This window comes from Mus pahari, chromosome 9 (assembly GCF_900095145.1).
Source record: "Mus pahari chromosome 9, PAHARI_EIJ_v1.1, whole genome shotgun sequence".
Classification (NCBI taxonomy): Eukaryota; Metazoa; Chordata; class Mammalia; order Rodentia; family Muridae; genus Mus; species Mus pahari.
The window spans coordinates 9,551,797-9,578,265 of NC_034598.1; the positions used below are offsets into that span (position 1 = coordinate 9,551,797).

The window sequence follows — 26,469 nt, forward strand, 5'->3', positions numbered from 1 at the left end:
CCCCTCCCTCTCCCCCTCCCCCTCTCTCTCTCTTACACACACACACACACACACACACAGCCACTGGACTAGCAGCCCTCCGGGTCTTCCTGACTGCCATTCTAGCTCCAGGTTAAGTGAAAGACCCTGTCTCAGAGAAATAGTGTAGAAAATAATAGATCAGACAGTGGGCCGCATGAAAGCCTATTCACATGCGTATGCATACACTGCACACACTTATACCACACTCATATCACACTCAAAACATACCCACCAGAAAACCAAGAAAATGAATCCTTATGTCTGTGATGATGAGGGCTGTGGACATGTGCTTGGCTGAATATTCACTGCTTGCCTATTGCATCTGCTGCGTGGCTGGTTTAGACATTCTGTGACACTTAGGACTTACTGCTGTGTTTCTAGATATCTAGATGGATTGGAAAACAGTAAATGACCTAACTTAAAGCATGTAACTAAACAGCCTATGTCCTGACATTCTTCATAGGAAGCAGGTCTTCAGCCCCTTATTCCTACTATACCTGGACAGTTTGTCGTCTAAATGGAACCTGCAAGGTTCTCTTCTGACCGTCAGAGCTTCTTGTTACATAGTCACGGAGGTCTTTGCAGAATGCCATCTCCCTCCTGTGTTGCTCACTGCAGTCTATTTCACACACAGCCCTCCTATGTCCTAACCTCTGTTTGCCTTCATGAGGGAAAAACTCAAGCCTCCTCTCCTGAAGCCATTCAGAACTCACTGAGCCCTGGCACTGGCCACTGGTCCCATTGCTAAATGGCAGTCACGACTCAAATCCCCTTCATTGTGATCAGTCTCCATTGTCACAGGTAAAAGTCTGCTTGTCTTCTTCACTTGTTTTCATACATCTTTCCCATTAACCCTTCTGAAACTACCATGTGTGCCAGCTCCAGTTCATCCTGTGTTTCTGGCTTTCTTGTATTCTGATGTGGCTTGGACCCTTTGCTTCTGTATTATCTAGGTTGCCACTGGACTGTCATTTCTCTCAGTCTTGATTGTGCCTGAAGCAGATTCATGTCTAAATGATGAGCCCTGGACGAGAGGGATTTGTAATGAAAATGGAGCTAGCTGCAAGCTCTTTGTAATCACTTCTTTAATCCTCTACCTGCCATGCCAGGGAGAAAATCGTAATTATCAGAGCAGAGAACTCCAGGGCCTCAGCAGAAAGAATAAGCTCTCGGGGAGGGGGAGTGACAGGCTGTACTCTCCTGTGGGGCGGGGGACGGTGATTTTGGAAAACTTTGACAGGAGATCTGATGTATTTGTATAACCTTCTCATGTAGAACCACATTGCAGTGAGGAACAAGGTTTTGGGTTTCTTCATTAAAAGCTTATTACATGGAGAAATAGGACAGTGGTTTTGCTTGGGTAGATGAGGGTCAGAGAGGCGGGTGTGATCTCCTCAGGATATTAATGTCTGCCTTCAGCCGGAGGAAATGAGCCGTCACTTGAGTTCCAGGCAGCTTTATGTGCTCATCACTAGGGATTCCCATATGTCCAGGGAGCTGCTGCAGTGAAAAATGGCAGAGCTCAGTGGTAGAGTGCAGAGGGCTCTCATTGGGATTCATGTCAGGAAGCCCAGCGCAGCCTGCCCAGAGCAAGTCTGTTTAATGTTGATCAGCTGTCCATCTGATAACCCGAGTGGATACGGGCATTCCCTCCGAGGGCTTCCCTGATGGTGACAGCCGAAGCATCCAGATGTCCGCTAATCTGTTTTGGTAGTCTCCATTGTTTTTAACCCTTTTTGTGATATCCAAACCCAAAAGGACTCTAACATGGAGAAGGACTCTCCTCGTAGGTTGGCTCTGCTTTCCTGGCAGAGGAGAGCCCAGCTTAACTCTTTCCAGAAGCCAGATGCTCTTAGTTAGCTTCCTCTTCCCAGAATGAGCATCTGGTTGGCCTGTAGGATAGCTGTGTGTTGGTAGTGTTGTGTTTGTGTTTGACTTACCCAGATAGTACGTTTAGAGAATATATTCTTGAAGGTGGTAAATTGTCTGGCTTGTTGGTACAGTATTAATGTGGGCTTACAGGTGTGCTCAGGGACCACTAAACAGGGCTCTGCTATTTGTGCTTCAAAAGTGTAATACATATTCCTTGGGGGAGGGTGATAATTTTTGAATGATAAATGTGTTGCCTCCTTGCTGAGAGCCATCACGGCTCCATTCTTTCAAGCGTGCCCACCTAAGACAGTTCGCCTCTTTGTCGATGGGCTGGCAGGTGCAACAGGAGTTAATTACAGAGCACAGCCACACTGACGGGTTTGCCTCTTGTTGGTTGAAAATCAATCAAGATGGGAAAAGAGAAAATGATTTTTTAAAAATTATATTTCAAGCTGAGCAGGGGTGACACAAACCTTTAATCCTTTAAACCTTTAACATTTGGGAGGCAGAAACAGATGGATTTCTGAGTTCAAGGCCAGCCTGGTCTACAGAGTGAGTTCCAGGTCAGCCAGGGCTACACAGAGAAACCCTGTCTCCAAAAAAAAAAAAAGAAAAAAAGAAAAAGAAAAGAAAGAAAGAAAGAAAAGAAAAGAAAAGGAAAAAAAGAAAGAAAAGGAAAAAACAAAGACAACAACAAATTACCTTTCAGCCAACTGTGAGTGGTAGCATATAAATCCTTTAAATGGCTGGGCATAGTGGTGAATGTCTTTAATCCCTGTACCCAGCACCCAGCACTGTGAGTTCAAGGACAGCAGGACTGTTACAGAGAAACCCTGTCTCAAAAAAACCAAACCAAACTAACCAAACAAACAAATGAAAACGAAACAAGCAAACAACCCCCAATGTTAAATGGAAGAAAAGTGTGTCTGGAGGTCTCCACTGTCTGCTACCTCAGTCCTAGACAATATCGGCTCAGAGGCTTCAATAAATAAATCTAAGACGCTAGGACAGAAGGACTGAAGGACTAGCCTGGGCTAGTATGTGAGAACACTTCTCTTCCAAATTAAGTCACTTTTTCCCTGACATAGGTGCATTCTCTTTTTATCATAGCTGGTTTTATTTATTTATTTTGGTAGGTTTTTGGTAGTGGTGGTGGTGGTGCGTGTGTCCCATGCCACAGTGCTCATGTGGTCAAAGGGCAACTCTCAGGAGTCTGTTCTCTCCTCCCACCATATTGATCCTAGGGACTGAACTTGGGTTTTCAAGCTTGGTGTCTTTACAGAAGTGCTATCTCACCAACCTTCTTTAAATTTTTTTTTTTTTTTAAATATTTTCTTCATTGCTATCCTGAAAATCCCCTATACCCTGCTCCCCAACCCACCCACTCCCACTTCCTGACCCTGATATTCTCCTGTACTGGGGCATATAATCTTCGCAAGACCAAGGGCCTCTCCTCCCATTGATGGCCTACTAGGCCATCTTGTGCTACATAGGCAGCTAGAGAAACGAGCTCTGGGGGTACTGGTTAGTTCATATTGTTGTTCCTCCTCAGGTGCTGCAAACCCCTTTAGCTCCTTGGGTACTTTCTCTAGCTCCTCCATTGGGGGCCCTGTGATCCATCCAATAGATGACTGTGAGCTTCCACTTCTGTATTTGCAAGGCACTCACCACCCCTTTTTAACCTTTTTCTTTTTGAGGGAATTGAGCCTAAATCCCCATGTATATATAATGAATATTTAAGTATATTTTTAGCATACGTCTTAGGAATTCATTTGTTCTGTCTGCTTTCCCTTGTCCAGAGGTGGTAGGGAAACAGAGCATAAACAAGCAAAATATCCCATGTGCCAAACAGAAGTACACGATATTAGTGCTTCAAATACAGAAAACAAGGAGAGTAATGTTGTATGTACAGGAGGTTGCCGCCAGCAGAGGTTGGGAGGGCCTTGTAGAGAAGGCCATTTTGGCCTGGAGTGGGTAAACCTCTAAGCCTCACAAATCAGTAAAGAAATACAGACAGACAGACAGACAGACAGAGCAAAGGAAAAGGCCCGGAAGCAACAATGGCTTGGAGCATTTAAAAACCAATAAGGTTCTTGGCTGACGGGAGAGAAAGCACCCTCGGCTGTGGATGTGTGCACTTGCCTGCGGATGTGTGCTCATGCTCATGCCTACGTGAGTGGATGGTACTCAGCCTTGGAGGCCATCGTAGGGAGTTTGGCCTTTCCCCGGGAGCATGAGGTAGGTGTCTTTAAGCTGAGGAGCAGCAGGAGAACCTGGTGATGCTGTCTTTGTTTTCGTGCTTGTCTCCGTTATCTTATCAATCACTTGAGTCTCACATCTGACAAATAAATACCTCTCATCATCATCTGTGTTCAGTCTCAGGGCAATGCAGCAGTCTCTCTCTCTCTCTCTCTCTCTCTCTATATATATATATATATATATATATATATATATATATATATATATATATATATACACACACACACACACACACACATACGTACATATTAAATGAAAATTTTCAGATATGAAAATAATGTATCAGTTTTGGCTGCATTCTGAGTATAGCAGTAAAATATTGGACAGTCTCACTTCCTCCTGTCCAGGATATCAATCTTGCACTGTCCAGTGTTTCCACACTGTCCGGGTATTGGCATCACAGTGCCTGTATTCAAGTAACCGTGAGCGTTGTAATCGCAGCTGTCGCCTGCCCGCCGCCATCTCGGTTTATAGAGATGGTAGATGGCTGGGCGTTTCACTCGAACCTTGCGTCTCTCCCTCGAGTCCTTCTCCTTCCTCTCACTGAAACCCTGCTTCCAAGCAAACTCCCCTTCCTCTTTTAGATCTTCTTCTTCTTTTTTGTTTTTAATTTATTTGCTGGGATTCACTAAGTTTAGTGGCGGATGCCTGCATGAGCATGGGTGGGGAGTTATTTCTTGGAGCAAGGATAGTTACCTTATCAATGACTAGAGCACTAAAGGAAACGATACTCTCCCCAGCAACCTTTAGCTGCCTGAGCCTCTCAGGAAGGGGTGAAGGAAGCCTCGCCTCCATCCGTGATGAAGTGTTGACAGACCCAGCCTTTTATGCAGTGAGTTCCTAGGTGCGGTGCTCCCATTCACTGGCTCTTACATCTTTTCCGCCCCTCTTCCTTGTACCTGAGTCTTGCAGGTGGTGGTGATGTGACAGATGCCCCGTTAGGGCTGACATGCAGCAGCCATTTTCTCCCAGCACTTCCATGGTTAGGAGTCAGGATCACTGCCACTCACGCAAACAGCAGCAGGCTTCTCTGAGGACGACTGAAAGAGAGTAGCAGCTGAGTGTGGATAGAAATGTAAATACTCCTAACAGGGCTGATGTGTCCACTGAGAAGCATGAGTTCAGCCCTTTGAGGAACAGGCATCAACACCAGTCAGAAAGTGGTTGGTTACCCCACTCTAGGGTCCGGTGCTCTTCACACGTTCAGGAACCCATTGCTGGGTTGAAATGTGGCTTCCCCTTGAGGGGTACCACTTACTGAGTCTTTTTTTGTTGCCACTTTATAGGCTACATTCTATCGTGTGTTTCATAAATCCCTAGAGAGGTGGGAAGGACTTTTTAAAATCAAGAATGATGCCCTACCCACCCATCCACCTGTCCGTGCCTACTTTGCTGTGCTTAACACTAAGCTCTATCTCTAGCCCTTGGTGGTTTTCTCTGTGTAAGCCAAGCTCACCTCCAGCATGATCCTTCCCCTCAGCTTCCCACTCACTTTCAGAGTGCTGAAATTAGAGATTTTTTGTTTGAGGCAGGGTAGCCCAGGCTGGCCTGGGACTTGGTAAATACGCTAGAAACTCAAATTCATAGCAGTCCTTCTGCCTCAGCTTCCCCAAATGCTAAGATTGGAGTTGTGAGCTGGTAACAAAACAATTTTAGAGAATACATTTTCTCCTATAATCTCAGGACTTGGGAAGGGAGGGCAGGTGAGTCAGGTGGTTAAGCTAATCTTCAGCTCTAGTGAGTTCAAAGTCAGAGCAACATGGGACCATGTTGACAGACAGATGGACAGCTGTACACGTGCAGAGAGAGGGAGAGAACACAGCAAACACACATGTGCACAGTGGGCTGGCAATAGGCTTAGTTGGTAGTGCACTTACCTAGCGAGTATGAGTTCTTGTATCTGATCTCAGCATCACGTGACCCAGGCCTGCTGGTGCACACCTCACAACCTAATCCTAGTACTTGGAAGGTAAAGACAGAAGGGTGAGAAGTTCGAAACCATCCTTAGCTACAAACCGGAAACAAACAAGATAAAACAATTTATGTCTTCATAACATCACCAGCGCCACATCACTGGAAATGTTCCAGCAGAGTTGAATGACATCCAGAGCAGGAGCTTAGCTGGACCTCTCTGAAATTAGATGAAAGGATGTTTAGCTGTGCCAGCAATTGGGGAAGGGAGAACAGTATGACATGATGCGCTTAGCTCACACGCTATGGAGTAAAGATGAAGCACACAGTTTCAGTGAGCAGGGCACAACACAGAGGGTTTGGATGGTCCCCTCACTCACCAGTGTCTCCTACAGCCTTTTATATATACATTTGGATGGTTGGATGCTTGAAGTCACAAACATGGAAAAGTTTCCCTAGAAATATGGTGTCTTGATTTTCTACTGAAAGACTGTCAAAACTACACACACACACACACACACACACACACACTCATAGTTTGTTCTTGGCCTAAAATTGGGAATAATCTAAATGTGCACAGTGCAGTAGCAATTTGTGTTTTCTGGAATTACTCATCATGGCCATCCTCATTTTGCTATTATGATGGTTATCATTTCCTTATTAATATATCCAGTTTGGATAAACTCCACAAGTATTTAAAACATAAATCTTTTTTCTGTTGTATATTTTAGAGATATGTTACCTCAAGTCTGTGTTTATTAGTCTTACTTTACATTTTGCTGCTAATTTCTTGTATATTTTTAACTACTGACATTTATCTGCTCTCTTCTTTATGGCTCTTCTTTATGGCTCTGTCACATTTTGCAAGACTTTTTTCCAAGAATGCTTTCCACCATGACTGTCGTCTGGGTTGGAATTTTGTGAGTCCTTCGCGACTGCGTTGATTCAAGTTTGTTTGTTTCTGAGTCAGGGTCTTGGTATGTATGCCCAGCTAGCTGGGATTCCTGTGTAGATCAGACTGGCCAAGAACTCTAAAAGAACCTTTGCTTCTTGAGTGCTGGGGGCAGAGGCATGCGCCTAGCAAAATTTTAAGGCTCATGTGTACATGTGGGTTGGTTTGTGCATTTGAGCACAGGTGCCCATGGGCCACACCAGAAGAGGGGATCAGGTCCCTTGGAGCTGGAGTTATGGGTCAATGGAACTTAGATTTTTTTGTGAGAGCAGTGTGGCTCTAACCACTGAGCCATCACTACAGCCTACTGATGTATTTCACTGTGTTCCTCTATTTTCCATTTTCTACCAGCAAATGTGCATTTCTCCTCCACCAAGACAGACCTGGTAAAGTTATTAATATACTAGATGTGATAGAATGAAGATGAGGGAGGGAACACTGCTTCATGGCACTTAGGAAAAGGACATTCACAGATGGATATCTTCTAATACATAAATACTTTTTTTTCCTAAAAACATTTTTCCTAAGTTTATATTGTTATATTTCACATCTATATGATTAATTTATCTTAATATGTATTTATTCAAGTTGTAAAGTAGGGATCTTTTATCCTTCAGGTGGCAGTCATTAGTCCCAACATCATTTATTGAAAAGAGAGGTAGATAGATAGATAGATAGATAGACAGACAGACAGACAGACAGACAGACTGATAGAAGATAAAGTCTATCTTTTCTGTAAGGATTTGAAATGTTATCTTTCTCACAAAATTTTTTTTCAAATATATTTGGTTTTTTCTGCATTCCACCATTTAATATGTATTTGTCAATTGTGCTATTGTACGTTTTTAAGCTACAGCCTAGCATTAGCAAGGTCCCGGGTTCAGTTCATTTTACTGGAAAACACACACACACACACACACACACACACACACCTGCAGATGTAGCTTCATAACAAGTTTTAAAATCTAAATCTAATCTTATTTTTTCTGAACTCTTTAATTTTTTTAATTTATTCTTCCTACATGATTATAAAAACACTTCAAATAAACTGACTAAGTAAATAACTCCTGCCTGCCATTTTGCTTTCAGAGAGGACCCCCCCCTTTGCATCCTGTACTTGTCGTGTTTTGGATTTTGACGAGTTTGCTATTGTTATGCAAAGAGCCTGGGCATTAGAACCTCGGGCCTGGACAGTTCAGCTGCGCTCCCTTCTGTGCAGAAGGGGCTGCTGCTCACCATGAAGAGCTGTTGTTGAAATAACAATGTATGTACTAATCAGCTGAGTTATTCCCGAAAAAACTATTTACACACGGTGCTCAGCAGATAGTAATAATTGGCTCAAAGTAATTAATTATATACAGGACAATATAGGACAATAGGACGATTGTGGTCTTTTCAGAGGAAATGACGTAGGGTGTGGCATTTTCTTAAGTACTGTGGAAGGAGGACGAGTGCTGTCTGAAGCTTGAGTGTGTGGGGCTAACCACGCTAAAAGCTGCTGAGGAGGCTCTTGGTGCAGGATTCTCCACTTGTGTGTTTGAAAGGTCCACAAATAAAAGGGGTTTATTTCTTAAATGCATCTTTAAAAACTAAATATGACAGCATGTGAACATTTAGGTAGAAGACAACATAAATATTGACTGTACCATTCCATAATTTTGAAGACTCTGGAAACAAAGGAATGGAAGGAGAATCAGGAGAATACAGAAGAAAACAGGGAGTTAGAAAAAAGAGCTTCATTGTCTTCTAATCTCTCCATATGGTGAGGTACATTAGCTGTCCTATTTTAACATAGGCTTAAGTCTAAAGCATATAGAGATTTCAAGTTTCTGTAAAGAACACACTTTAATCTGACTGTTGGGAGGCAGCTGTGTGCCTGGGATGGAGTTCTGCTCCTACTTGGCAGGTGATAATTGGAGGTTAATTGACCCCTGAGGGCTTAGCACGAGGTCTCCATAAGCCTAACTTTAGTACATATCCCTGCTTCCCTTTTTTGAAATCAATGATAACAGTCCTGCAGCCTTTCCAGAGCTGTTGCTAAGTAACAAATTGGTTGTTTAACAAAAACTTTCTAGACTGTGTATGAAAGTCGATAATTAAAATGTAGAAATGCAAGGGTCTAGGGAATGACTGAGCTGTCTTTAAAGACCTGTAAGTATAGAAAGAGTTAATTCTGGAAAGGTGGCATAGAGCTCATTATTATTATCAATGTTATTGAGATATAGTCTCACTATGTAGCCTTGGCTGTCCTGAAGCTGACTGTGTAAACCAGATTGGCCTCAAACCCTCCTGCTTCTGCTGGCATCAGGGTGTGCACCACCACTCCTGGCTGAAGCTGAGTTGTAAATATTCAGACTGTGCAAGCCCAGTGACCTACGTTCAACCCCTGGAATCCAAGTGAAAAAGCCTGCGAGGCGGCACACCTCTGCAGTCCCAGTGGAATGGGGCGAGGCGGCACACCTCTGCAGTCCCAGTGGAATGGGGCGAGGTGGCACACCTCTGCAGTCCCAGTGAAATGGGAGGCAGAGACGGGAGAGCTGGCGGGAAGTGCAGGGACCAGCCAGCGTGAAGGAAGCAAAGAGCCAGAGACTAAAGGAGACCATGCCTAAAAACAAGCAAACAGAGGATAGAAGGACAGAGCAGCTCCCCAAAAGTTGTACTTTGATCTCTATTCATCCCATGGCCGGAGTGCACATGTGTGCACACACACTAAATCAGAAGAAGTGCTTTAAACAAAAATGTGCCAGTTACTCTCCCTAAAGTAGCAGAAGTGTTTGTCATATCTCTGGATGTGTTAAATGAGCAAGGAGTTTCTCTGCCAGTAAATAATGTGGAACCATCTCCAAGAGAATAATATTAGTTGTAAAAAACATGAGTGTAGAAAGATGAACATAAACTGTTTTGCCATTTTCGGCACAATTTTTTATTGACCGTATCTCTTAGGAATTGATTAGGCTAAATATGACAGTAGCTTTAAGGAGTGCAGTATTTATTTATCTCAGAGAACGAGTCTAGTCTCTGAGAGTGGGGAAGCCTTTGTTTGGGATCCCCAGGTCCTGGACTCAGTTGCCAGCACAGGGCAGGGGTGGAGAGCGGGGTTAACTAGAAACAAAGGATAAAACAGGAATCTAGTGGGCAGAGGTGGACCCCAAGTCCTCCAGAGTCCAGGCTTTCCGTTCTTCTGCCTCCCTCAGACTGGGAGCTACATTAGATCTCTATCTTAGATGCGGTTTTATGCTGGGAAGATACACCATGACCAAGGCAACTCTTATAAAGAACATTTAGTTGAGGCTAGCTTACAGGTTTAGAGGTTCAGTGGCATTATCATTATGGTGGGAATCATGACACTGTGCTGGATTGGAAGGGAGCAGGAAGAGAGAGCAACAAGGCCTGGCTTGAGCTTCTGAAACCTCAGAAGTGACCCCCCCTCCCCCAATGACACAACTCCTCTAACAAGGCCACACCTCCTCATAGTATCACTCCCTATGGGGCATATATGGGCCAGTTACATTCAAACTGCTACAATCCCCAAGTCTCTACTGAGTCTCTAAGAACTTGGGTTATAATCTAGATGGGTTAAGCCCCAAATGTCAAAGGTACATACCAATTGAATCAATCTGTCTCCTTGTACTGAGAGTTAGTAGATAAGGAGTATATGGCTACTTCAGACATAATGACACTCTGTTACAGTAAGGAGGTCAGGAAAGCAGATAACTAACACCATGTGCTGTTCGTATTTCTGAAATGTAGAAATGCTTCTACACTGGTGTGGGGAAGCAGTGATCATCGATTCTCTGGAATCCACCATGGTATCATAGTAGTTTCCAGTACAAGGCCCGAGGTCCCTTCTGTTAAGCAGGCCTTATGTCCAGTTAGGTGGTGGTCGGTTACCCCCAAGATGTACTTGCTGACTATTGCACCTTGGGGACGCCTTGTATGCTGGGGTCATACATTCCTATAAAGCCATTCACCAGTTTCCTTCAATGTATCAATTGCTTCCTCACCCTGATCACTTTCTGTAAGGCGATTGGTTTAGGGTCTATTGTCGTTGTTGTTTGGGGGGTTGGGGGTTCTGGGAAGGGTTGAGCTTGCTTCTCATATTATACCATTGGCTGCCCAGATTTTATTTTGTACCCAGGCTGGCCTGGAGCTCATAAGTAGCCAGGACTGTCCTGCAAGGCACTGTGATCCTCATGAGTACTACCATGTCTAGCTTATTTATATATTACCCTTGTCTAGTCAAGGCTAAGCAGGGAAGATAAATAAGAGGGGTGTGTGTGTGTGTGTGTGTGTGTACGTATATGATGGCATGAAGACTCCTAAGGTAGTTTTTAGATCCAATATACCAAAGCTTAACTGAATTGCTTCGGGAACCTAAAATAGGAATATGATACAAAGAAGCAAATCCCTTCCATTCCTTCACCCTGGCACTGCTTCCCACCGGCCACCACACTGTACATTTGCACAGTGTGATCCAGAGCTGCTTGTCTGATAAATTAATTCTAAGTGCAGAGCACAATCCTAGATGGTAATTACAGACCAGGTTTAAAGATGACTGAACACTCCATTCCTATTCCTACAAAAAGCAGGGACCGTAATAGCAATAGTTTCTTCTTTAACAACTACCTGCTAGTCTAAGTAATGAGAAACAACCACCATAACCAAAACCTGACTCTAGGAAGTTGAGAGCTGGAAGAAACCTGTTCTCTGTTTCCTTGCTTCCTGTCAGGGATGACTTACTTGGGTGTGCAAGGAGCTCGCCACTGGGCTGGATATCTTGTGAAGTAGGAAAAGGGAAATTTTTTTCAAGCTGTTGTTGATTAGGATAAATCTATTGATTTGGTTCTAATAAAAGGATTTGCTGAAACCCTGATTAACTTTGCCACTTGCTTTCAACAAAAATAGGCAAGCTTGGGACTGGAGAGATGACTGAGCACTTAAAAGTATTTACTGTTCTTCCAAGGAACCCAGGTTTGGTTCCTAGCACTCATGCATGTTGGGTGTCTCACAAACATCTCTAACTGCAGCTCCAGAGGATCTAATGCCTTCTCTGGACTCCACAGATGCCTGCACTCACAAAATGGACAAGCCCACACATAGACACAGACACACACATACATATAAGAATAAATATGGGAAAAAAACAAAACATGCTGGGGATGGTATTCCAGTGCTCAGGAGACAGAGAAGGACTGCTCTCTGTGGGTTTGAGGACAGCCTCGTCTACATATCTTCCAGGACAGCCACGATTACATGGTGAAACTCTTTCCAGGGCAGGGAACAGGAGAAGAGCTCGTAATTTTTTTAGAGGCAATCTTGTTCTTATATACCGACTCGTATAAAGTTTCTGTCCATGGTGCTTAGAAGTAAGGTGAGAGCCTGGTGGGCATGTACCGTGGTCCATACTCTGATACCTTTGGCCTCCCTCCCCGTTTACTATTCATTAGTTAAATAAACATTTTACCTTGTCACGGTCACTATGACAGGGTGGCTGTGGCTTTTGTCCTTTCTAGACTTCCTGCTCCATGGGCCTGCTGTACGGAGAACGGCAAACAGGCCTTACCGTGCAGGTGCTCTGTAAGATGGCCACGTGCGCGGTGATTTTCACTTAGTTATTACTACCACTGTTCGTGTTGTTTCTGATGAGGTAGCAGTCAATGATGCTTATTCATTTAGTGAAGGCTGTTTATTATTATAGGTGTCTGTATTAAAAGCTTATACTTGATCATTTGCATCCTTAAGGTAATTCAAACACCTACAACCTTTGCTTGCTGGGCTATTACTTTCATAAGTTAAGCTGCATAAGAGACTTAACCTAACTGCCTGAGCCTTCTGACTTATATGCTTTTTCATAATTTCATTGTGAATTTTTTATGACATTATAAATTGTAAAAATTCTTCTGTTAATTTTTTTTGTTTGTTTTTTTGTTTTTTGTTTGTTTGTTTGTTTGTTTTTTGGTATAAGGTCTCTCTGTCTCCCTGACTACACAAATACTTGCTGTGTAAACCAGGCTGGCTTTGAGCTCATAGGAATCTGTCTATCTCTGCCTTCCAAATTCTGGGACTAAAGACATGTGCCACCAAGCCTGGATTTATTCATTTTGATTATCTCATATATGCATGCAATGTATTTAGGTCATGTCCACGCCCTTCCCTCCCCTTAGCTCCTCACAGATCTCACCCATCCCTGGTTTTGGTTTGGTTTGGTTTTTCTTTCTCTTTTTTAGGGAATGGCTTTATAAAAATAGAAGTACTTGCAAGATAGCAGCACAGTTTTTAAGATTTACTTTTACTTATGTGTTTGTTCATGCAGGTGTATGCCATGTATATGGGCCTGTTGGCAGAGTCCAGAAGAGGGTGTCAGGCTCCTCATTTGTGAGCTGCAGCTGCACCTGAAGGCCCTCTGGAAGAGCAGAAAGCACTCTTGATCTTGGAACTGTGTTTCCAGCCCCATTGTGGAATTCTTAATCCTTGCTTTTAGTCACTTTTTTAGAAGATAGTTTTATATCTTAGCTTCAGTTCTTAAAAGTATTTTCTGAGGGGACAGCAAGATATCTGGGCAGGTAGAGAAGGATTGCTGGAGGCCAGGGGCTTTGGGGCAGCCGGGGTAACTGTATAGTACTACATGGTGGGGTGGCCTGGGTATCTAACTGTATAGTACTACATTACATGGCGGGGCGGCCTGGGTAACTAACTGTATAGTACTACATGGTGGGGCGGCCTGGGTAACTAACTGTATAGTACTACATGGCGGGGAGGCCTGGGTAACTAACTATAGTACTACATGGCGGGGCGGCCTGAGTAACTAACTGTATAGTACTACATGGCGGGGCAGCCTGGGTAACTAACTGTATAGTACGACATGGCGGGGCAGCCTGGGTAACTAACTGTATAGTACTACATGGTGGGGCGGCCTGGGTAACTAACTGTATAGTACTACATGGCGGGGCAGCCTGGGTAACTAACTGTATAGTACGACATGGTGGGGCGGCCTGGGTAACTAACTGTATAGTACTATGCCGCAGCTCTTAGGAGAGCAGTCTCACTGGTCCTCATCGATTCTGAAGCCCAGCTGAGCTCGTGTTGTCAGAACTATCTATTCTACAAGCAAGAAATGCTTGGTTAGGGCCCAGTCCTAGTGCCATAAGCAGCTTCCTGATTGGCTATCCTCTGTAACACTTGCTTCGCCCTCTGAGCTGCTGTCCTCTTCTGAGAGAATTGGGTCATGCTTACAGCAATTTAGTGGTCTACTGTTTGTTTTGTTTATTTTATTTAGAATTTTTTTACAATATATTTTACAATATATTTTGATCATATTCTTCCACACACAACTTTCCTTTCTCTCTCTCTCAAAAAAAGGAAAAGAAAAACAACAAAATATGAAAGTCAAAACAGACAAACTAAAAAGGGAAAGTCAGTAGGTCAAAAAAAATACCAAAACAAAACCCGTGGAGTGTGTGTTGTGTTGGTCAGCTCCTCTGTGTGGGGCCTGCCCTTGCGTACATCCAGCCATGCTCTCTCTGTTGGTCACTTGCTGAGGTGGCCATGTGGAGGGGAGAGGAGAGAACATGTCTCCTACAAGTTGTCATCCTATGACATTCATGATGTGGCTTGCACTACCTCCTAAGAACACTAACAGGAAAACATAGTAAGTTACCTTGTCAGCAGGCATCAACTGAAAACAGCCATGTGGCTGGGGTGGGACCCGGTGTGCTGGAGCCCGTGCAGGCCTGGTGTGCTGTCCCAGCCTCTGAGCTCCTGTGTCTCTAGAGCTTGTGTCCTCTTGTCTCTGGAGAAGGCTATTTTCTTGGAGTCACTCAGCTCTTGTCCTCCTCTGTCTCCTCTTTCCTGAGAACCTCTGAGCCTTGAGGGGAAGGCTGTGGTGGCAACCTCCCATGGCTCTGCACGTGGTCCCATCTACTTTGAGAAGCCTCTCTGATAAGGCTGAGCATGCTCTGATGCTGTCTGCTGTTTGTACACACAAGACTGGGTGTCCAGAAGCTCCTTTGGCCCAAACTCATACACCTTCCTTAAACCTGCTGGAGATTCCTGTGACTTCCATGTCGTAAAAGCCACATCTGCGGTTCTTTACGAGCAAACCTCTAGCCTTTGAACTGAGAGTGAAGCTGCCATGGAGTTATGCCCTTAAAACTCAAAGAACTTGTATGTGTGAATGAGAGGTCTCCCCATCACCACCTGCACTGTTCGGACTTTTTTTTTAAAGACAGGGTCTCGTGTGACCCCCCACTAATCTCAAATTTACTGTGTCGCTGAGGATGATCTTCTGCCTACACCTTCCAAATTCTAGATTATAAGTATATACTACCACACCCAGCACATACCTGTTATTACTATTATCATCATTATTATTATTTTCAACATTGCAAGCAAGCCACAGTGTGTATGGTTGGTCAGCAGACAACTTTTAGTGAGGATGTTCTCTCTCTTTACCTTCATAGGGATTCTGGGAATCAAACTCAAGCCTTACCGGCTGAGCCACCTTGTCAGCCCACTTCTTTGTTTGTTTGTTTCTTTTTTGTTTCTTTCTTTCTTTGAGACAGGGTTACATTGTGTAGCCCTGGCTGTCCAGGAACTAGCCCTGTAGACCAGGTTGGCCTTGAACTCACAGAGATCTCCCTGCTCCTGCCCCCTAAGTACTGGCACTAACCACTGCCCAGCAATCAGCCCACATTTTTAAATTGTCCTTTTTCCTAATACTATTTCTTTCTTTGGGAACTGTTTTATGAGTGTACTGTAAATGTGAAACGGTTTCATTTTCAGTCTGCCAAGTCTTCGCTCTTTTATTGTGCTCTATTGCTTGCAAACTGACCAACTCCCTTTAGTTTGTGTCTCTCTTGTATTGTATATGTATCCACATACACTGTGTATTATACAGCAAAAGCTAGCTGATGTTCCCAGCATCTGCCTGAAATCTCCTTATCTAGCTAAGATTATTAAATGTAATTTATTTTGGCTAGTAAAAGCTGCCTGTCTTTCCAGATACTACAGGAAAGTTTTTCCACTAGCAGTTTGCTTACTGCCTTTTCAGCTTATGCTAAAAGGAGGAACCATTTCAACCCCTACATTGTTCAGGCCCAAAGCCACAGGCTCAGTCTAGCCTTTTGTTATAGCAGCACTATACCTGAGTATTTAATTTTTTATCAAACAGCTATTACTTCATACCAAACCATTATACATTTGGTGGTTTGACACCATAATTTTATTTTTTGCCTGTCTGAATTGACTGAGAGGCCCGCATGCCCAGGGTCATGCAGCTCTTGTGATGGCGTAAACCAGCCTAAGCTTCTGAGGTTCGTGAACTTTCTCTAAGCTTTGTTGTCACATTCTTATTGCTGTTCTGTTGGCTAAGCAAGTAGCACAGCCAAGCCCCGAGCTAATGGCGAAGGGGTGGGATAGAGGGGTGGGACGGGAACCTGCAAACACATTATATCCACATGGAGTCATCTAGAACAGTTAGATTCCAGCAGTCCCAGCTCCACATCCCTGTGCCCTTGAGTTGTCTGCTACAGCTCTCTCCTCTAGTGGAGGATTAACAATACCTATCGCAGGGCTGAGGGGAGGTACATTCTCTCAGTGACTGCTTGCTTTTGTTTTAATGTGTGAGGGGGTGTTTCTGTTATGGTGTTTTAAAACGGGGTCTAGAAAAATGTATAAAAGGAAGCATGCGTTCCCTGACATCTTGTGGAATACAGTCCTGAGCTATGAGGCCTTTCTGTCTTATTTTCTACTGAAGGCATACATGTCCTTCTTAGCCTGGAAGGGATGTCCTTAAAAAAGAGACTGTGATTCTGAAAAATCCCGTAGCTTTATATTTAGTACTAAAAGAGATAATGTACGTGAAGCCTTACACCAATCATAGTTACAATTAACTCAGTGCTGTAACTAATGATTCCCAGAAATCTTAGAAAGACCTGTGCATTGAGAGCAAGATATCTCAATGAGACCGGGAGGGTGGCACTCCTGGCCACCATTTCTCTGAGACAGTAACTCATAGGGTAGAGTAAGGAAGATTACAGAGAAGTCCCAGACTAAGCTCTATTAGAGAATGTCCCCCTTCTCCTCCAAAGTCACGTATGCATGGCTTAACTTTTGAGAACTGAGTCCTGCCACTGGTCGTAGTATGATGCATTCTTGACATTCAGACAAACCTTTTCTTTATGTTTTAGTCAAAGAAGTTTGGCAGAGATCACAGAACTTATCCATACTGCTCTCCTGGTGCATCGTGGGATAGTAAACTTAAGTGAATTACAGTCATCTGATGGACCACTGAAAGACATGCAGTTTGGAAACAAAATAGCTATCCTGAGTGGAGACTTCCTTCTAGCAAATGCATGCAATGGACTAGCTCTTCTACAGAACACCAAGGTAATAGCAGAGAGGGCTCACTTGTGTCCACGCGGCCTCAGGTGTTCATGCTTGGCTACGGAAGCCACAGAGAGGGGTGTGTCCTGCTGTTCAGCTCCTCTGTGTGGATGCTCACTGAAACTGATGACAGTGACCTCGGCAGTGACGACATGAACGCTAGTAAGCACTTTTGAAGAACAGGTGTGGTGGCATGCATTCTGAGACAGGCTGCTGGTCAGGAGTTCAAGGTCAGCCTAGGCCTCAGAACCAGGCCCTGTCTTCAAAAAAGAAAAACAAACAAACAAAAAAACCACTCAAGAGGATGGTGCAGGAGGATTATCACAAGTTCAGTTCTCTAGAGTAAGCCCAAATAAAAATCCGGATATAAATCCAAACTAAAAGAGCAGGCTGAGGATGTAGCTCATTGGTAGAGTGCTTGGCTGACAGTGTACAAGGATGATAGGAAGAAAGAGAGGCAGCGGAAGTGGGGAGGGAGGGTGCGACTAAAAAACCGCTCAAAGCCTTTGAACTATTTTAAAATATTTATCTGAATAATATATTCTGGAATGGGAAAAATTGATGTGCAGTATGTAGATTTATTTGTAATAGTAAAAAGTTAGCAGTTTAAATGTCAATAACAAAGGGGTTAAGTGGTATATCTAAATGTATGTTTCATAGGCATTAAAATTTTGTGAAAAATGTTAAATAGCATAGGAAAGTGTCCACATCATAATATGTGCTTGCAAAAATAAAATTAAAAAATAACTTTATACATATTAAGCAAGTTTTTACCTATGTTACAGAAAGAATCCCCAAATATAAAGGAATGAATGAACAATAACAAACTACAAGAAAATATATCAGAATGTTAATTAGGTCACTGCTTTTTGAATGTAGATAGTCTTTGTTATAGTTTTGTTTGTTTAAGACAAAGTTTCACTGTGTGACCTCAAGTTGTAGCGATTCTCTGGGCTCAGACTCCCAAGTGTGTGGAGGCAGAGGACTATGGGAGTTTTCTGGCCACTGGCCTAGCTCCAGGCACAGTGAGGGGCCTCTGTGTGCTCATGGGCTTGAACTTGTGATGATCTTTCCTAAGCTTCTGAAATGATGAGATCACAATCACTTCTCACCAATGCCCAGCCTTTAAAACGCGTTCTTTAGGGAGATAGAGGACTGGAGAGATGGCTCAGTGATTAAGAGCACTGGCTGCTTGTAGTGTTTCTGCGCCACGCAGACCGGCGCCGTGACTGCGTGGGCAGAAAACACCTTGGGGTGGGTTCGCACTGCAGAGCTAAGCTTCCTGAAATAGAGATGATCTGCAAGAAAGATTATTATTATTTATTGATTACACGCGGGAGAACCCAACCCTCCCCCGCATGTCCCATTGTCTCTGCTGAGTGTCTCTCAGTCCCAATGGTGCATGTCCCAATGGCGCGCGGTCCGATCCTCAGCAGAGCTGTGTCTAGAAGGCGGGTCCAATGAGAGGGCGGTGACATCAGTGGTGGTTGGTCCGGGCGACGAGTGGGCGTTGACAGTGGGCGGTCCGAGGACGCTGTATCCAGGATTCCAGGGGGCAACTCTTAGCATGTCTGTAAGAGGAGCAATACAATGCTTAGACGGAGTTGCCAGTGGAGGCGGGCGGGACCCAACAGCTGCTCTTCCAAATGACCCAGGTTCAATTCCCAGCTTCCATGTGGCAGCTAACAACAGTCTATAACTTCAGCTCCAAGCAATCCAGTGCCCTTTTCTGGCATCTGTGGTCACTGCTGTTACAGAGATGGGTGTGGTAGGAGGAAAGAGAGAGGCAACAGAGGAGGAAGGAAGTCAGGGAAGGGGGAGGGAGGGAGTGTGGGGTGCAGACAAAATTAAAACATCAGTAATACAATATTAGATATGGCTGAGAAACAAACTAAACTCTGTGAATATGCATCAAGAGTAATTATTTTAAGTTGGGTGTGATGGCAGACACCTTTAATCTCAGCACCTGAGAGGCAGGGCAACCAGATCTCTATGACTTGGAGAACAGCTTGGTCTACAGAACAGATTCCAGGCCAGGCAGAGCCTGCCTCAAAAATAAATAGCTACATAAATAAGTAAGCAAGTAAGTATGGGGGTTGGGGAAGAGTGGCCTGTATGAGTTTATTTATGTGCGTAAGCTTGGCAGCATCAAGCAGATATGATGCTGGAAGAGCTGAGAGTTCTACATCTTGATACACAGACAGCAGCAGGAGACTGTTTTCTGCAGGCAGCTAGGACGTGTGTTCAGATGCCTGTGGAAGCCGAAAAAGGATATCAGATCCCCTGAAACCTGGTGTTACAGATGGTTGTGAGTCACCATGTAGGTGCTCAGAATTGAACCCAGGTCCTCTGAAAGAGCAGCCAGTATTCCTAACTGCTGAGCTATTGCTCCAGTCTCCTCTTGTACTTTAAATAAGTATATACTTCTGATATTTTAGGATTCAGATAATCAATATTTTTAAAGTTCTTATTTTAATGTAGATGAAGATTGTCTTAGTTTGGGTTTCATTGATGTGAAGAGATACCATGACCAAGGCAACTCTTATAAAGGACAACATTTAATTGGGGCTGGCTAACAGTTTCAGAGGTTCAGTCTATTATCATCATGACGGGAAGCTTAGCAGTGTCCATCCAGGCAGACATGGTGTTGGAGACGGAGCTGAGAATTCTGTTTCTTGAGCCAAAGACTGTAGCAGGAGACTGTCTTCTGCAGGCAGTTAGGAGGGTCTCTTCCACCTTGAAAGGAGCTTAAACATAGGACCTCAAAGCCAACGGCCATGGTGACACATGACCTCCAACAAGGAGACCTACCATATCTCCTAATAATGCCATTTCCTGGGTCAAGCATAGTCAAACCACCACAAATTAGATCCTCTGCTTTTAAAAGAGAAAGTAGTATGATAATGCTGAATATCTCTCTTCTACCTGTGTGGGGAACAGGAGTTCCCTTCATGAACAGATTAAGAGGCTCAGACCTCCTTCCAGGTGAGCTAACCTGCTTGCTTGCTTGCTTGCTTGCTTGCTTGCTTGCTTGCTTGCTTGCTTGCTTGATCTCATATCCCTTTCTTCTCTCTCTGCATCATGCACTTGGTTGGGTCTCACTAATTTTATCACTGGGATCCACATGTTAAGCCAAGAGCGAGTCTTTTAATTGTCCCTGGGAGTCCCTGGCCCTATGGTCTATCTTGCCTTTCTGTGAGACCTTCTGTGCTCTATGAGAAGTATGGACCTTACTTGGAGAAGGGAAAGCCTCCAAAGGTGAAAGTTTGGTGGAGATTTGTGGGTTTGCTGGGCCGCACATGATAACCTGTAGGCATTAACAGTAGCCACTATGGATTAGATCCGAATACCGAAGAGGAGGAGGAGGAGATATTGTAGATCTTTTACTTACATGTACCTAGTTCTGTACTTGGGGAATTAGCCTCAACATGGTCTTACCTTGGAAAAGCCACTAAGCTCGTTGCTTTCAGACAGGTTTCCCTTTCTGTCAGGTGAATTCCCTGTCACTATTCTGCTGTACGGGGTGAACCCGGTGTTTCATACACGGCAGTCAAGCAAACTATTGACGTTATCCCAGCTGCTTTGTGCTGTCTTCTGAAAGTGTAGCAGTGGCTTATGTCAAAGTTCAGTCATGCCATAGTGAAGCAGACAATGTTTAAGCTGCTTCCCTTTGTGGGGATAATATTTAAAACATTCTTTTCCTTTAACTAGCTTGTATCAGTCACACATTCTTTCTTTCACTGTGGTTCAAATTCAGTAAAAATGGAGGGTTTTTACCATCAAAATCAAGTCAGATCCACAGCTTGTGAAATCTGCTCATGGTATTTAGCATTCAAAGGCATCACTACACATGTTCCAGAACCTAAGACCTCCACCATCTGCTCCATTAGGCACCGGATTTCAGCAGCACTACTTGATTTACAAAGAGAAGACCAGGAAAAAATAAAAAGAACCCTCAGCATGTTTGACAGCAGTGCCTGAGAAATAAGAATGGCCTGGACCCCTGTGGGAGCTCGGCACCTTCACAGCCTCTGCACACATTGCTTCCTTACATTTGCATTGTGTCAAGCTCCTACAGCAGAAAATTCCTTTTTAGACAATTCTGTCTCTTTCTGAGTTTGATGGTTCTGCTAAACTTCATCCTTCATCCTGTACATCCCTCCCATTCATTCCAACCATGGATCTCCTTCACTTTGTTCTTCAAAGGGTCCTGAAGGTTCTACAGGCTCGGTTCCAAAAGATGCGTCACCAGCTCATTTTCTGTGAGACCAGAGTGCCCTGTCCAGAGGTCCATGATTGGCCTCCAGATGTAGGCATTTCTTAACTCTCATTTGAGCATAACAGATGAAGTCCAGATTGTGTGACAATATTGTGAACTGCAGAGCCAGTAGGGAAAGGAAGTGTGTGAAGTTCAGTGCTCTCTGACGGCCTCCCTGGGTTCAGGACCAGCCCTTTCAGTTAAATGCTTCGTTCTGTTTTCCTTGAAGTAGTATTTAAAGGAACATGAATATTTCATAGCAGATGGCCTTTTTATTAAACTAGATTTACCACTAAAAATGATTATTATCTTGGTATAGTTACACTATTTAATTTCCTTTTATAAGAAAAAAAATTGTCAACAAAGGCAAAATAAATAGACACTGCAGTAATTAGGGACCAGGCAGAACATGAAACAGAATTTCTGTTTATAATATGTCACTGGTTTTCACAGTGACAGCCTGCTTTTTTTTTTTAAGGGTATATATTTAACTTGATGATTAAAGTTGGAGTCTTTGCAGCAGTGTTAATATTTTATGGCTTATTCATTCTACCAGTTTTCTATTTTCTTCTTCTAGTAGGTTTGTATACAATCTCTATGGTACATTTCTCTGGGCCCCTCCAGGGGCAAACTGTTAACTGAAGGTTTCTGCAGTTGGACGAAGTTCAGAATTGTTTTATTATTACCAACAGGAAAATTAGTGAAGTCAATTATTCTCCCTTTGGATTTTCCCTAAAGATATTAGGGGTCGTCTAAGTAATTGCCTTAGGTAACACTTGGATTTTTAAACATTCCTGAATATAGAAATTAGCATATTAATTCTGAGACAATAGTCTTTTTGTCTTATAAAATAGTCTTAATACAGAGTCAGAAGTACAGATTAACAAGATTTTGAATTCAAGAGTGACTTTAAGTATCAGTGGTTGGCTTTTCATTCATTCAGCTATGGACCTTTGTATTCTAGTACTCCATCATTTAAAGACCTAGACTAAAAACACCTCAGGCTTTTGAAGTCATCAGTTCCCTCATGCTAATGACATAGTTACTCAGGTAGAGTATGCTATAATGCTCTGATCATGTGCTCATTCTTGAATCTAAATTTCTAGTTTTGAACATCTAGTTATTATAGAGACATATTAAGTATTTAGAGGGAAGACCATAAAATAGAAAAACACTATGATTTGTAAAGATTTTTTTCAAAAATATATGTGTAGTGTGTGAAATTATGTGAGTGTCTATCTACCATGTGCATGCAAAAGCCCTTGGAGTCAAGAAGAGAGTATCACATCCTCTGAAACTGGAGTTACAGTGGCTATGAGCTGCCATGTGGATGTGGAACCCGAATCAGGGTCTTCTACAAGGATGATAAGAGCTCTAGACTGATGAGCCATCTCTCCAGCGGCTATAACTTATCATTTAGAAAACCATTCCAGGTTTTCTTTGGTATTTATATAGGCTGGATTTGGATTTTAAGATTATGCCAAAGTACAAGCTGGGCATGTTGGTGCATGCCTTTAATTCCAGCACTCAGGAGGCAGAGGCAGGAAGTAAGAGGCCAACCTGTTTGTACAGCAAGTTGTATTTCAGTAAGGGATACTGAATGAGGCTCTGTCTTAAAATAAGTAAGAAAGTAAAGTAGGGAACAATTGAAGACACTGACATTAACTGCTGGCCTTTGTATGTATATGTGCATGCTATCCTCATACCCACATGAACACGCACTTAAATACACATATATATACACATATATATCTATACATATATATCTATACATATATATATATATACACACACACATGAACACAAACATATAAAAAGAGGTTTATATGCATAAATTGAACATATTTACACAAACAAAAGCCTTCCTTGTAAACAGCATATTTATGCCTGTAGGAAGACAGAATTAACATAAGGAGATATATCACTCGTAAGGAGTACATCTGTGCTGCCAGTTATTTAGGGATGTAAGGCACTGATGCTTAATAGAAGAGCCCCAAGAGTAACATCACAACCATGCTTTTGGGTGTTAGACTGGATCAGCCTGATTCCCAGTCTCTCATCCGATGAATAGCAATAGGCCCATTTAATAAAAATGAGTGGTGTGTGTGTGTGTGTGTGTGTGTGTGTGTGTGTGTGTGTATGGTGCGCATGCACGAGCAGCAATGGGAATTTATTTCTTTATGTGTTAGGCTTATCACTATAAAATAGCCCTCTCTGGAAAAAAAAAAAAAAAAAAAAAAAAAAAGCAATGACAAGTAGTCCCTAAATAAAAGTCTTATTTGCCATGGTGCACACATACATATGCCCTCTACATCGTGCATACACACACTATAAAATAATTATTCGTTGCCTCTGCATCCTAAGTGTTAAAATTAAAAGTGTGGATCATCATGCCTGATACTTGATTTGCTTTTTTAAAATATTTTTTAGTTCTTTGAGATGTTCATACAGTATATTTTTATCATATTTATCCTATCATCCAATTTTCTTTTCCACACCCACCCTCTTTACCTCAACCCTCCTGCCCACCCCACTTTGAGCTGTATCCCCTGTTCCACACCAAGTCTAATTTGTGTTGCATAATCATTTGCAGATATGAGGGGGCTTGCCCAGGAGTGTGAGTGACCAACCAGCTTTAAAGGAAGCTGGTTCTCCCTCTTCCAGAAGTTTTCAAATGCCAGTAGCTTCCCAATTAGTGGTAGGATTCTGTGTCCATGTTGCCCAACATCTATGCCGGGATTTTGTCTGACTTACCATGCTGCCACTACTGCCCTGTTGTGTCTGGAAGATGTTGTTTCCTGGAAGTCATCTCTGCAGTCTGTTCAGCCACCGTTCCCCCGAGTTCCCCAAGTCTTAGAGAAGAGTTATGATTCATGCATCACATTTAGGGCTCTACAGTCTCATAGTATCTGGATGTTGATTAGTTGAAAAAAGCTTTCTAAGAGACATACTGATCTATGGGAATAGTGAGAAGTCATTTAGAGTCATCCTAATACATAACAGCATAATAGACTTAGGTTCTCCTCTAGAGCCAGTGAACTGTGTAGCCTTGGGTTGTTTGTTAACACTGACCTGAGTGGTATCCCATGGAGTGGGCCTTAGAGCCAATCAGAATGTCATTGGCCACTCCTGTAACATTTATGCCTAAGTTACACTGTATCATATCTTGTCAGGCCATCATTTTTGTAACTTGTGGGACCCACAGGTAAGTGTTCACTCTCTCCTCCAGCAGTGTGAGGCTCGCGCTCTAGCTGTGATCCTCCTGCTTAGGAGATGGAAACAGGAGAAGGTCGTGAGTGTAAGGCCATCCACGCTGTACGAAGTTTGAAGCCAGCCTGGTCTGCATGAGACCCTGTCTCAAAACCTTTTTTAGAGAGAGGCAGTGATAGGGAATACTAGGACTGAATATGTGTACATACCCTCAGCCTCTTAGTAAGCCAAGCTTTTTCTTTAACTGTCAACATTTAAAGATAAGTTAACCATTTTAGTGTTTGGTTCTTCCCCTACTTTATTTAGATGCAAATATTATAAGAGTTTTGTTTTCTAATCATCTTTTTTTAATTGCAAGAGCGTGGCATTTCTACTCTGTATAACATTGTTGTTAGAAAGTGTGATGTAAGCTCCAAACAGCTGACTTGCAGGTGTAGTTCCAAACATTGGTAATTAGATGCCGGCTCTATTCTACCAACTTGAAAAAGAAATCCTCAGAGGATTCAAAGCATCAATGAGACCATTCTCATTAATGGCTCGATTGTATTGATATAAATTTTGTCTTTGCATTTCCATCATTTTCTTAGCTCTATTAAAGTTGGAAACACTCAAGGAAAAAAAAAACCACTACCAGCCAAGCTTGCCTTATAGAGCCTAAGCCCGGGAGCAGATTTTATTTATTTAGCAATAGTGACTGGGGAGAGCCCTTCTGGCAGCTAATGACCTGCTGGAGTTGTGTGTGCCCAAGGCAAAGCTTAAGGCCATTAGTCCAACAGGTCATTAACTGACAAATGCCTGACCCCGAGGTCAGTGCTGACATCGTAACTGTGAAAACATTAAAGTGAGGATGTTAGAATGTATGGCTGTGCCGAGGAGGTTTCTTTTTAAGCATTTTGGGAAATGCATTTGAATATTCATAAAGTTTGTCTTTTATGTTTTCATTTCTCCCTTTTTAAAAATTGAGACGGGATCTTGCCATATAGCCTAGGCTACCCTCAAACTTTCAGCCTTCCTGTCTCAGCCTCTTAAGTGTTGAGAGTTTAGATTTATGCCACCCCACCCAAGTGGACATCTTTAATTGCCTTTGTTCTGGGGCCATCTTCAGACATCTTCTGGAGATTAGGAAACCCCAGACATTGTGTACCCAATTTACCTATTTTATAGATGCAAAGTATGCTGTGACAAAGCAGAAAGAATGTAAAGTGTCTAGCCTTGGGTTTCTGTTTGTTGTTGCTGTTGTTGCTTACAGCAGGGTCGCAAGTACTAGGAGTATAGTATAAGCCACCACATCTAGTTTATACAGTGCTGGGATGAAATCCAAGGCTTTGCCAGACATGGTGGTATATGTTTAATTCCAGCATTCAGAGAGCAGAAGCAGACCTGGTCTACAGAGTGAGTTCCAGGACAGCCAGGGCTACACAGAGAAACCCTATCTCGAAAATCAAACAACAAAAAAAGATCCCCTAAAAAACCAGGGCTTCACGTGTGCTAGATAAGATTACTCCTACTGAGCTGTTTCCTTAGTTCAGACTGTTCATCTTCTCTTACTGCACCCATCCATCTCTCTCTCTCCCTCCCTCCCTCCCTCCCTCCCTCCCTCCCT

General features: G+C 43.1%; 1 protein-coding gene across 3 annotated transcripts in view; it reads left to right on the forward strand.

Moving 5' to 3' along the window:
• Positions 1-26,469, forward strand: part of Pdss2 (decaprenyl diphosphate synthase subunit 2) — a 219,317-nt gene that overhangs the window by 109,370 nt on the left and 83,478 nt on the right. For all 3 annotated transcript variants that reach the window (XR_003844502.1, XM_021205072.2, XM_029542472.1), the window contains exon 3: positions 17,203-17,401. Coding sequence is in view for 2 of the 3 variants with exons in the window: in XM_021205072.2 (XP_021060731.1) it covers positions 17,203-17,401 (199 nt within the window). In the remaining variant the exon portion in view is untranslated. The remainder of the gene's footprint in view (positions 1-17,202; positions 17,402-26,469) is intronic.